Source organism: Leptosomus discolor, chromosome 1, assembly GCF_034619465.1.
Source record: "Leptosomus discolor isolate bLepDis1 chromosome 1, bLepDis1.hap2, whole genome shotgun sequence".
In the NCBI taxonomy this organism is placed as follows: Eukaryota; Metazoa; Chordata; class Aves; order Leptosomiformes; family Leptosomidae; genus Leptosomus; species Leptosomus discolor.
The window spans coordinates 130,461,368-130,475,155 of record NC_141391.1 but is presented as its reverse complement, the minus strand read 5'-3'; the positions used below and the strand labels follow the sequence as shown (position 1 = coordinate 130,475,155).

The following is a 13,788-nucleotide window of genomic DNA, read 5'->3' as shown; positions in this document are numbered from 1 at the left end:
CTGTGACTCAGGATGTAGAATCTACTTCCAAATTGTGACCAACACGCCACATGCAAAGATCTCACTGAAGCATGTAATTGATTGGTTTACGGAAGAGAGGACAAAGTGTTGACTGAAACCTATATAGCCTCTTACTCAGCTATGTAGGAAATTAAAAAATGTCAATGATTACAGCTTTCACCAAGGCTGTAGCAGTGAAAATGGGAGCTTATAAAGATGAGCTGCCATGCATTATATCGCTATAAGACCATAGCATCCCTCAATTATAGGCTTCTGTGCCTGGAATCTCCAATGGGTAAGACTGCTCCCTGTGCAGAAAAGATGGAAAGAGGACAAGATATCAGTAGGCTTCCAACCTAAGATAATGAAAGAGAAGGAGTAAGTGTTTTATAAGTTAAATTTTCAACATTAAAGGAAAACTATTTTTTTTTTAAATCACAGCTTAGCTAAAACTTTACAAAACTGCAAACCCCAGCCATGGATTCTGTTTAGCTCTTAACCTACATTAGGAATGAGGGCTCCTGAGCACATTCATCATAATAGAATATTCTAAAAATTATCTTTTTTTTTTTTTTTCTTAGATAAAGATACCCATAGATGGCTCTTTTACTCTGTGTAAAGCTATAAACAATAATTTGGAAAAAGTCATCTACAAAAGGGACTCTGGAGCTATATAGACTGGGAAGGCTGATTGCTGTCTCCAGCAAGATGGTAAAATAAAGACTAACTGAGCACATGGATAAAGATCATTGCAGAAGGCAGCAAAGTTTCTACAATGGGAAATCATGTCTGACTAGTTTTCTCTAATTCCATGAAGCTGTCAGCATGTATGTAAATAAAGGGAATATGAATGTGTAAATTTTCCAAAAGCCTTCCAAAAACATTCCACAGCAATGTTACTAAAGAAACAAAGTTGTCATGGGAGTGGAGAAAAGTTTTTTTGTATGCTGAAAGTTGGTTAGATAAGAGAAAACAAAGGATAGGGTTTAATGGATTTTTACCATGAAGAAAACTCAAAAGTGGGGTACTCAATGGATGAGTTCTTGGACCAATTACATACACCTTTGTTAACGATCTATAAAAGGTAGTGAACACTGAAGTCTCCAAGGTCATAGCTGATAGTATGCTACTTTGGATAGTGAAGTTCAGTACTGATGGTGACCGACTCCTGAAAGACCTCATCAGCCTGAATAAGTGGGCAAGAAGGTGATAAATGCGCTTCAGCGTGGATAGATGTAAGATAAGGCATCTAGAGGGAAAAAAAATCTTAACTACGCTTACACAATGCTGAATTTGGAACTAGCATTTACAACTCAGGAAACTGATTTTGTGGGCATGGTTGGCATTCCTCTGAAGTCTTTGGTTTAATGTGCAGCAGCAACCCTAATCTCCACAACCAGCAGCTCTAGTCTCCACATCTGAAGAAGCAGCCAAGTCAGAACTGATACAGAGAAGGCAACTAATGCTCAAGATGATGGACACAAGCCTTATCAGGAAAGACTAAAAGTGCTACAGCTTCAGTTCGGAGAGGAGAAGGCTGTAGTGGGATATGACTGATAGTTACATTGTCAAGAGCATGGGTAAGCTAAATGTGGAACTGTTACTTGGCATAACCACAGAGCTATTCAAAACAAATGGAAAATTAGTTTAAAGCAGAAAAAAAAAAAAAAAAAGAAATACTTCTTTACACAACAGGTAATGAGCTTCTGAAACCTGCCACCATAGGGGTTGTTAAGGCTGACAGTATCAGCAGGTTCAAAAAGGCACTGGGCAAATTCATGGACATTATTGATAGATGGATTCTAACCGGAATGGCTAAGGATACACTCTCTGACACCTCCTACCCAGTGATGGTGGATGATGGGAGATTAGAAAAGGAATGCACTGCAGAAAGTCATCTAATTTATTACTCTCCCTAAATGACATATTCTATTGCCACTGTCAGAGACTGACTGCTGGGCGATATGGACCATTGGTTTGTCTCAGCGGGGTATTTCTTATGAGCCTATTATCTTCACCAGCAGCAGCGCCTCTGAGAGAGAGAGAAAAAGGAGATTGGTACTGGCGGAGAAAAACACAGTAGAGAAAACATGGAAAATCTAGGTAGAAAAGGGAAAAATAGAACTTTACTGAAATAGGGAATACAGAGGCAGGAAGAAAAGATATGCACAGGGAAGAATCAGATTAGTAAAAAGTTTCATAATATTTACATGCACAACTTTTGGCATAGAAGAACAATACTTTCAGCAATAAGCAAATTTGTTTTGTCTTTTAATTTTTAAATTACAGAACTTACTTTGTTATAAAAGGTCACTTAATAAGCGCTATGGTAGAATTTCGAGAAAATACATGTCCTGGACATAAAGTAGACTTCAAACACAACCTGAATTTTAACAGTTTAGTTTCACAAATATTATACACTGATAATTATATTTATATGAAAAAAATCAGAGAGATGTATTAGAGTATTTGAAATTAACTGACTTGTATATTACACATTTTTGTACTATGAACATATGAAAACTATTTTTCCTTTGGAAGCAGCTTAATGTACTTTAAAAAACTAAAACATAAGGTCGCAATAATTAGTATAAAGTCTGTAATTTTTTTTGTTTTCACTCTACTATTTTTAAAAAGTCTGCATGCAGACATATGACTGCTTTTTGAAACATGTTAGTACTACCACACATTACATAATTTTTCAATTTTCTCATATTGCTTAGCCCCGAAAAAAAAAAAAAAGTACTTCCAAAGGCATCATCCAGGCAATTAGTTTAAAAAATAAATAACTAAAATTAAGAAGAACTCTTTCAATCCTCACTGATGTTCCTCTTTTCATGACAAAAAATCTCTGCAGAAACTTCAGAGATGTATTTTTCAACTGTCATTTTTGGTTCTGCAAACTGGATGTTAAAGACTATTGAATAAGGATGATCCTATTCACATACGATTCATAGTGATACAAATAGCCAAGTTAAGTGACACACAGGGGAAAAATAAGGGCTTCTGAATTTCAAAAAGCATTTTCCTCATGCTTGTTCTTTGAAATACACTGTAGTGTATCAAAAATACAAAATTCATATAATTCAGACAGAAAAATCCACAAATAAATAAAACTACACTGATCACTGAACTGCATTATTCCCAGTTCACAGTACAGTGAGGTTGGAAGGGAACTCCGCAGACTGTCTAGTCCAACCCCCGCTGTCCAAAGCAGAGTGGTTGGATTTTAATCTTACTTGCTTGATCTATTTAAATCAGTGTCGCTGTGGCCAACCACTTGACAACTAAACCATCTTGCCACATCTACCGCAGCACTGAGTTACAGCATAACTTAATAAAATAAGTTACAGGGTAACACATTAATATAATCATCCAAAGGTAGGTATTATCCCTCTTTGGAGAAATCCGGTTCAAGAGAAGACATTGTATGCAAAATGATTTCACCTCTTCCCTTCCTACTTTTTCTAACATAACTCTACCATGTTAAAAAAAAAAAAAAAAAAAAAAAGCAAAAATGGAGGTAAATGGAGAACACAGTGAAAGAATTGCATTCATTGTTCAGTAAATATGCTATAATGGACTTCCCACTCTTGCCATTTAAACTAGCAAGAAGAAAGAGTGCATCAACCTATAGAAAAATGCCACAGACTTTAATAAAACTATATTTGGCCTTGGCTTTGATGTAAAATAATTTTTAAAAACCCAGCCCTAAAACACTGATTTCAAAACTCAATTTGGCCTACCTATTCAAGCAAGACTTCTGTTCAAAGTGGAATCATTACAATCAAAGTAATACAAATAGTAGTTCATATTGATTTTGTTGTTGTTGTTGCAGCATTTAACCATATTACTCTAGAACTTGAAATACTTCGGTTCAGAATATCATCTGTCTGATGGAGGTCTATTTTATAGGTGTTTACAAGAATCGTAAAATCATTCAACATATCCGATAGCCCTGAAAGGAAAATATTTTTGTCTTCCCTATAACATAATTTCATAACTTTCACGAGAAATAAAATATAATAATTGTTTTTTTATTAAACTTACACCAGATAAACACAGCAATAACTCTTAATTTTTCATGTCTTCCCATTTTTGGATTCTCTGGAAATTTGCTACTTTAGGCTGATCATGTGCTCTTCTGTTATGGCGATTGTGGTTACTGTTCTGAAGTAGATGTTTTGTTTGCTGCTTTCAGAATATTTTAATTTAAAAAAACAGACGTATTGGGAAATTTTGCAAGAAAATTCCATGCTACTGCAATAGAACAAAATTTTTGCTACTACGTTAAAGTTCTTGAAGGTTTATGTTTTGTTTTGATTTTTTCTTTTTAAAGCTATAGAGACACAGTGTTAAAACCCTACTTTCATATGGAGTTAATCTGTATTATTGGTGTATTCCTGTGGAAATCTTTTCTTTTGCAACATAATTTGGCATTCCTGTATACAAATGCTATTATCAGATTTCATTCCTAGCATTTAGAACATTGCTAACTATTTATTACTAATTCATAATTAATCTTCTCCTGCCTTCTTTCTGTATGTGTATTGTATGCAATTTGAGGACTTTTTTTCTGATGTTGAATTGAGAATTTAGTCTGGAGATACTGGACAGCGCCTCATATGGTGAAGATATATTCCAAATGGAATAGAAATATTTTGTGGCAGCTTTTTTCCCTCTCACAGCAGTGAAATCCAGAAGATCTTGAACATCACGATCCCTCGCTGCATTGCCCATAATGCTACCAAGGGCACAGCTCACAGACACAAATGAAGACCCTATATCCAAAGGTCCTAAGAATCAGCTCTCTGTTTACATAACCACATGTCAGTTTCCCTCCCTTTGCCTCATTCAGTGAGCACTGAAAAAGGACAAGTGTAGGGACAAACGATTAATAAACTAGGGTTCTTTGGATCCACTGCAATAAACTTACCCACAGCTACAGTGGAATGTATCTGTAATACAACTGGTGCCAGACAGGTGTAACTGAAAACCCATATCCATCCTTAAGGGATACAATAGAAGGAATGGGATAAATTAAGCAGAGATGGGCATTCATAATTTATTTAGTATGACTTTTGTGATGTCCAGTGGATAATGCAGAGATTTTCTCACAGGAACTGTTGCAAAGAACATACACAGAACAGCATCCGCTCTACTCATATGTTGGGTACTGTTCAAACCAAATATGATGGAGGACAATAACAAAATATAAACAGACACTTCAAGAAAATAAAAAGATGCGATAAAGACTAGATTGCCATACATATACACGTAACTGAATACTAGCTGAATAAGGGACCTGACTTCTGAGTGTTCGACCTCATAGCATTCTTATATAGCAGAATTTTTAATGAAATATAAGCGATTATTTTTAATTGATTGGATTCAATTCTGCAAAAAGACATGCTACCATATACACATGTATCTGCACATACACCACTGAATTTAGTAAGGCTACTTTTGAGCATGTGCATTCGTCAACACAAAGCCTTAAATATTAAGGGTTTGGTTTTTTTTTCAGTACTGTGTACAACAACTTCAAAGGAAGCATACAAAGTGTACCTCATCAGACTTTGACCCTAGCTACAGGCAACAGATTGTTTCCAGTATTTTTTACTATTCATAGTCTTTGCTGGTGATCTGTTAGGAATGGACACAGCACTGAACAAAGATAACGTCTTATTACATTTGAGCATATTTACCAGCCATCTGTACCTAACAATATTGCTTTCTCTCCTCTCCACAGATGCACATTACTTGTACTTTTAATCATACGGTCCTCTAACTTCCCCCTATAATGATTCTAACATACATTGTGACAAATTAATATATTCCTACACGCTGCTTTTATAAACACTTTTTCTTAGAATATCCAATAGACCAGTACATTCATGTAGCTTAGGGTATATCAGTTCTCTACTGCTTCCTTTTCTCTGTTTATAAAGGGAACGTACTAATACTAAATTTTGACAGTATTTTCACAGAGAGCTCAAAAAAGGACTTGGGCATATACCATACATCAGGGAGTATGAGATGTCTTGGAATAAGTCAGATGTGAAACTAACCAAGTAAGAATAGGGTCTGTCTTAGACTTAGCCCACCCCCATTGAGGACAGCTGCATGTTTTACAGAGTATGTGTATTCCTACTTGAAAAAAAATAAATCTCCCACTACTTCATATTTTTATCCCTGAAAGTCTAAGTAATTTCTCAGTCATTTCTTTAAAAAATGAAGTCATCATCTTCTCTCAGAAATAAGTAGGGAAAAAAGTTGCTTATACAACTGATGTTTTACACGACAGCTCTATGATCAGAACACTTCCTGAGATATGGGCCCACCAGGCTGAATTTCCTCCATCTTCCCAGAAGAGATTAAAAATCGGTTTTACCACTTCAATAGAGAGAAAAATTCTCATTAACTAACTGGTGGCCCACAGGGGAGGCACAGTACATCCAGTGTGTCGTGTTCCCACTAGCAGGGAATAACAATTAAGGGGATAAAAATGATGGAACACAAAATAAAGCAGAGAAAAAAAAAATTGTGCATGGGAATTAACTTTGTCAGAAAGCCTAGTGTCTCAGGTATGAACTCAGTATGGTCCTCCTAGGACGAGAGACGGCATCACCACACCAGATTGTAGGGGTCAGGCCTGTGGAATGTAAATGTGAAGACACTGTGTTCCTCAGTATGTTCCATCCTTTTTTCACCATTTCCAGGATATCCAGCAATTTCCCAGTCCCATCATCAGCTCAGGGAAGGAAGACTGGAGTTCTGCTATGATGGTCTGATCTCAGAAAAAGTGCCTGTGAAAAAGTGACCTCTGAACAGAGAGAATATTAAGCTATCCTTAATACATACTTCCAGTGAGGAGGGACATTGTCTCTTTCCCATGAGGCAAAAGTATATCACGAATTTCAATTCTTTATCCTAGGACTCCACGTGGTTGGCATTAATGAATCCTTGGATTAAAAACCAAAACAAACAATCAAACCAACCCAGAAAAAAAACAACTTGGAATGGTATAAAAAATTACAGTAAATAGTTTAACTTTGGGGTTGCTCTGTGTGCAGTCAGCAGTTGAATGCAGTAATCCTCACTGGTCCCTTCCAACTCAGAGTATTCTATGATCCTTATATTGCTAAAAATGCAAGGTCAACCATAAAAAGCAGAAAAATTAGAACATACACAAACAAAGACAGTCTATGCAACACGAATTTGTTCCCCTCTTGTAGAGATTAAATAAATTATCTTTTTCTGCCATAGAACTTTTGCCTCACTCCATGCATAGTACAGTCTGGTCTGTCCTATTGACAAACCAAAAGCAAATAATTAAAAAGTTGTTGACTGAAAAACTTGTATATTTGGTACAAAAGGTGCAAGGTACAATTCAGAAAATTGCAGAGAGGAAATTCTATCCATGCCCTTATCATTTAGTTTTATAAATGATCAAGCTAAGGCCATGAATTAAGCTTTTCACATGTGGCTGCTAATCATGTTTCCATTTTGCGATTGACCAATTTGAGATAACGGAGGTTGAGGATATTCATACATCTTAAGTACAATTCACAGGTCCAATGCAGAGCCAGAATTTCATCTGTAGTCATTTGAGTCAGGAAGGAAATTCAGAGCTGTTCTGACTATCTAAGGTGGTCATAAACATTGACAGTACGAATAACTAGCCTAAAGACTACTCTGTAAGCTTACAACAGAATGTGAAAACAATAGGAGGCACAATGGGAAGATGTAAGTGGTATAAAAACGTTAAATATGCTAAAAAAATCAGACTCAAAGCAGGTCAAGCTGGAAACTCAAAACAGCAGACACTAAACAATCTCGCATTTTGGATTTTCTGTGCCTCGGTTCCTCATCTATACAGCAGGATAATAATATCTCCATCTCACAGAAATATTATGAAGGTCAATTCATTAATGTTCATAAATCTTTCAAAACTACGTACAGTGGTGAGCACTTCTTTTGTAAAAGTCCATGGGCAACTTAGTATTCAGGTATGCTTTAAGTATGCAAAGAAAGATCTAAGTGCTTTTCATTGAGCAAACACTATTCGTTTTACTAAATTAGACCTGTAGAAGAAATATGTAATATATTATATAATTAAAGGTGATATGCACAAGCAAACTTAAATTTGGAACATTCGAGTGCTTCGTTTTGTAACCTTAAAAGCCTTAAAATGGATTTCAAGCTGTACTTGCATGTGTTGACCATGAAGGGTCCATATTAATGCATTTAGGATTATTTAGTATTTATTAAATTAGTATTTAATTAACAATCAAACATAGTATTGCAAAAAGATAGGTATTTGCAAAAAACAGAACAAGAGAGTCCAGTTATACCACTATAGGTAGCTTAAAATCTTCAAAGTTCTTAAAAAAGAAGCTCTTAACTTGCTACGCTCTTCACCATCGATTAGTCCTATTTCTAATTAATACAAACATTTAAAAAAGAAAAATAGATTATCCTCATCACACATTTCACAAATTTACCATCATCTAATTACACAAGTGTAATTTATGACTGTGTAGTTTTAAACAGAATACGGTTTTGCACCTAACATTAGATCCAAACTCTGGTAAATAGGAAAAATCCTTCCCAACATTATCTTATTCACTATTTAAGTCTTGAATGAACTCTGAGCACTTACAAGTAAGGGTTAATACTTATTTTTAAATGGGTTTTCTCTAAAATGTAGCACTTCACAATTTATTTTTTTTTTCCCCTGAATGACTTTACTAAGGAAACATCACAGATTAACCAAACAGCTCAAGCTAACTAGAACACTATGGATAGCTTATAACAAATATTGTTTTATTATTTTTCATAACCAAAATTAAAACTATGTACTACTGCAGAATTGTTCTTAAATTGCCATTCGAAAATTCATCTTCTTTCTATTATCACAGAACTGTAGCATCATATTGCATTTAAGGTTAAAGTACCTACTTGACTGCTGTCAGAGGGACTAAATGTTCATCTTTATAGGTTCACAAAATAAAGTATTATCACCTATAAACTCTGGGAATTAAAATTTAAGACCACCTTATAGGAAATCCAGATAATCAAGGTACTTAAATTGGTTACTGATTGGATGCACCTTGAGGGCCTGTTTTTGTCAAAGAAGCAGGGTTAGGAAGGTACAATTGTAATCAGACATGGGCTTCCATACCAGTCTTGAGAAAAACCTAAAGCTATTCTGACATCCATGGATTTTGTATAAAGCTTGGGTAATGCACATGCTGGAACTGTGACTATACTGTCAGTATGAATAACACAGCAAGATTCAAAGGGATGCTTACTAGATATCAAGACTACCCAGTAATAACACTGAAGACTGGTTTTAGACAGAATACCAATCTCGTGCTTCAGGGTTTAAAGGCAGTCCATAGCCACCAGCATTTGAGGAATAATTCTGTGAGAAGATGATTAATTCGGCAGTTCTTGAACCTTTTCTAGGGCATCCAGTTGCTGTGTACAGCTGAAGAAAACAGGCTGGACTAGATTAATTGTATATCTAGTAATGTGCGACAGTTACTATGCTCTTAACTGAGGTCTTAATTTCAAACATTTCCTGCACAAAGTTATTAACATCAGGCTCTGCAAATTCAACCTTATGATTTTCTTCAAGAAAAGCTCAAGTAGTTCTCTATGGGAGACTTATTTTCATGAGGAATATGCACTCTATGTTCAAAAACGTACATCTTCATTCTTACTCAGTTTTTCCCAACTGCGTCACCCCCTAACAACCAGCTTTCTACAAAAGTAATAAAACCACTGTTTTCTGCTTTTATGTTCCTTCTGCTCAAAGTTCTGCCCAAAATTCTACTCAAATGATTTACAACATCCTAACTGAGATCTTCTCACTTCCTATATTAAGAGAAGACCTCTTGCCAATGCTGCATTTCAGTTTCTGTATGTATGGACAAATACAGGCAAGCCTAAAAAAAAATCCATATATACAAAGCGAAAATGTAAAGGAGCAAAGCTGAGGAAACTAGGTCTGCCCCCATTAAAATTAAAATAGACTTTACTAACATTCTACTGGATCATGCCTAGTTTTTGGCATGATGCTGCTAACTCATGCATTCATGGTTAATGTGAATTATAATTAATGTGAATTATAATCAATATTTTCATGATTTCCATTTGATACCCAAATCCCAAGAGCAGCCCTAGATATAACATAAACTATACCTCAGCTTCATGTTGTCACAAAATACAGTCACACAAATACTTTGAAAAGGGTGTCACTGATTCATTAGTACAGCTACCAACATATAAATTTACCATGCTTGAAAAAGGCTGTAGCTATTTCACATGCAATAGTTTCAAGAATATTTCATTTTTAGTCTTTCAATACGGAAGATTACGCTAATGATTTAAACATAAATGCCAAAAGTAACTCATCGAGAACATCTCAGTGTAAAATGAAATATTCAATTTACTTCTATTAAGTTACAGTCTATATCTCAAAAAGACACTGTGGTAATAAGCATCCCAAAAATGTCACAAAATGGAGAGACAGCTTTCAGGTATGTTACTAATGAAAACAAGTGCATTAGCAGCAAAACCAGTGTTCTGGGAGAGGATTGGTTTTTAGTCAAGCAGACCTCCCACAAACTTCAGAAAGGCAATTTATTTAAATAAAAACTGCAGGGTAAGGCCCTTTAATTCTTAAGGATGAGTCAGCTTTTATGTTTCATATCTAAATAAAGATTTTATAATCAGTAGAGAAAGGAAAACGAGTTTGGGGTGCTACTTAGACTGTAAGCCCATCTGCCTTGATTCTGCAGATCAGAACAAACCAAAACTGCCATTAGGTTTACTCAGTTCTGCGTGCAGCAGGATCACAGATCATGGATCCTTAAACGTGCAGCCTACATAACTTATGTAACTTAACATGAAAATCCACAATCTAAATACCAGAAGTTCTACACAACAAAAGCTTGGGGAAGACAGAGCTTGGATTGTATGTGTATTGCTGTATTTTTAATTTAATTCAGACTGATTGAGGTACAAATTATGGCTCAGATCCTGAACCCTGAAGCATGCAGGATGAAAGCTGCGCCTGCGTCGAGCCCCACTGCCTTCGGTACACTTGCATCGTGCATAACGCAGGATTGGGGCCTGTGGGGGTTTGTTGGCTCACTCAAACATGCTTGTAATGTTACTAAACTCTAATATAGCTAATTAAGTAGATCCTGTTGAATAAACATTGCAGTATTTCACAAGCACATAATCACCGAGTATTTTGGAAGTTTGCTTTTAGCATACTTTTGTATCTTGAAAAAAGGAAGCTGGTATTTTGTGTACTATGGAGTAGACTTCTGCAGTACCATGCATTCATAAGCAAGTGCTGCTGCAAGCAACCAAAGGCCTTCCTATGCAAATATTTACTTTCTTGAGAACGTTTTAACATGAGAGCTAAGACAGGCAAATATTGCCTACTGAAATCTTCTCAAAATGACATATTCCTATACACGAAGTAGATCTATCAGAACATAACACCAACTTTCTTCAAGTAATATCAAATCAAAGAAGGGAAATAACAGACATTAGGCATAAATTAATTTATTTTCATCTTATGTTGCCTATTTTTGTAAATATACCACACAAAATAAAAATATACCATACCAAATACAGATCTTTGGCCCTATCAAATGACTTAAACATGAAGAACCATGTTGAGTTTTAGCCTTACTTAGAAGTCTCAGAATGTCAGACCTTCTAATGATATTTTAATGTATGTTGATTATTTGCAATGTCTTTTTACTGAAGTAACAAAAATGGGGAATCACTGTACTGAATACCTGTAGTTTCACAAAATGCTAAATTACTGTGTAGAGAAGCAAAAGGAGTCAAATTCAACCCTAGGAAACAGGTACGATTCTAACACAGTGATCACTGGCACTCTACTAAACTACAGAATAATTTGACTCAAAAGGCCTGAACCAGTTCAGGCTGGCAATGAATTATAAAACCTCCAGAAATTAGGATTATGTAGAACCTGTTCCAAAAATCTCTGACTCTTAAGTTGTGGGGGGCTCATCCTTCTTCCCCTGAACTCTTACAGAGATTTGACACTAGCTGTAGCTGAAAAGCAAATAGAATTAGAATCATGATATCTGAGATCAAGAAAGCTGCGTGTTTCACAAGGAACAGATCTGCACACAAACTGTCTTACAAGGTTGTTTCGATTGTTTATATTTCTTCCTTCTTCCCAAAACACAAAAAATGAGAATATGCTGGAGTTGGCCATAATCTAAATTTCAAACCAATTTGTATCTGGTTAATAAAAGGAAAGTATACTTAATAGGTGAAGTTCATTTACTCTTAATAAGGTAAATTGCATTAATTAAAATTCTGGTTTTGAAGCTTCTAAGCAAAACGAATAAGCAAACAAAACTTCTAGTAAAGCCAACAGAATTAATGTCAAAAGTTAAAGATAACAGCAGAGGATCACAATATAATATCTCTTTTCGGTTTTGGTCTTCATTACAAAAGTAAGATATTCATCTTCCAGGTCTGGTCAGAAGTATCACATAGTTTGTACTGATTTTACTTATGCATTTAAGAACACCGCCGAAAGCTTTGTTGCAGAAAAGAGATACAAAACATAAACCACACAGGGATATCTTATGCTTTCTACTCAAAGAAAGTTCCCACTTAAGGACCTAACCAACACATAAAAACCAATATCAAAGAAATTTGGCAACTTTTGGTATTTATGCTGTCCCACTAAGTTTATTGTCATACAATCATAATCTTCAGTACTAATGGTAAAAAACCCACCCTGAATCTACACTCATCCCTTCACAAATAATTGAAGTGCAAGGTTCACTAATCACTACACTTTTATTTCTAGCTTGTGCATTTTTCTTTAAAAAGGGAAGGAAAGGAAGAGAGGATGAGTAGAGTGAGGAGGGGAAGTAGATGTATACAATTTTGAATTTCTAAAGACTTGTAAATGTTATCTGTACTAGCACCAATTGATTTGCTTTCCTGCCCACAATCTTGTTACTAGTTTAGGGTCCAAGCACGAACTTAGGATTCGGCCCTGAAGGCTGAAATCAAGATTTTCACAAATTTACTGACCATCCCAACTCTGCAGCAGGAAGAAAAAAGCATCAGCGAGATCTCTGTGTTTTCATTCCTAAGTCCTTATACAACCACTGCAGTTCTCAAGTAAAAGGCTTATTGGTATCATATTACTGCCCCCCCCCCCCCCCCAACGGAGCTTTTATTATTTCCATACTAAAAAAAAAAAATCACATCCCTTACCTTACAAATTTGAAAATAATCTGAAGTCAGCGTCTCCTGGATCTCATCTCTGGGTGTCCCTGCAGCTCCTGCAGTCCCTCCTGGGTGCACGGAGCCACCACCAGCCCCACTTCCACCACCACTGCCACCACCACTGCTTCCACCAGGGGATGAGGCAGTTAAACCATCCAAAACTTTGCGAAAATTAAATTTCTTCATTTTGGAAAAATCTTTCGGAAGATTCGGGGGGGGAGAAAGGATGTGTCGCAACACATTCAGCTACATGTAGCAAAAGAAAGTCTTTAATGGTCCTCTGAGTGAGGCAGCACTTTAAGTCTCTTGTACCAAACAGAATGTCAATATTAGGTGTAATTGACTGAAAAATACAAAGGCTTCATTTTGTAAAAGCTACCTGGAAGGGTCCTTTTAAAAAATAAATAATAATAATAATAAAAAATTCCACAAGCGGCAGAACTAAGATTTACGTTCAAACAAAGAACCACGGAACAA

At 35.8% G+C, this 13,788-nt stretch overlaps 1 protein-coding gene across 2 annotated transcripts in view; it reads right to left on the bottom strand.

Moving 5' to 3' along the window:
* STXBP5L (syntaxin binding protein 5L) overlaps positions 1-13,497 on the bottom strand; it is a 205,773-nt gene extending 192,276 nt beyond the window's left edge. For both annotated transcript variants that reach the window (XM_086464591.1, XM_086464596.1), the window contains exon 1: positions 13,300-13,497. In XM_086464591.1, the coding sequence (XP_086320717.1) occupies positions 13,300-13,497 (198 nt within the window). The remainder of the gene's footprint in view (positions 1-13,299) is intronic.
* Between the last annotated feature and the right edge of the window lie 291 nt (positions 13,498-13,788).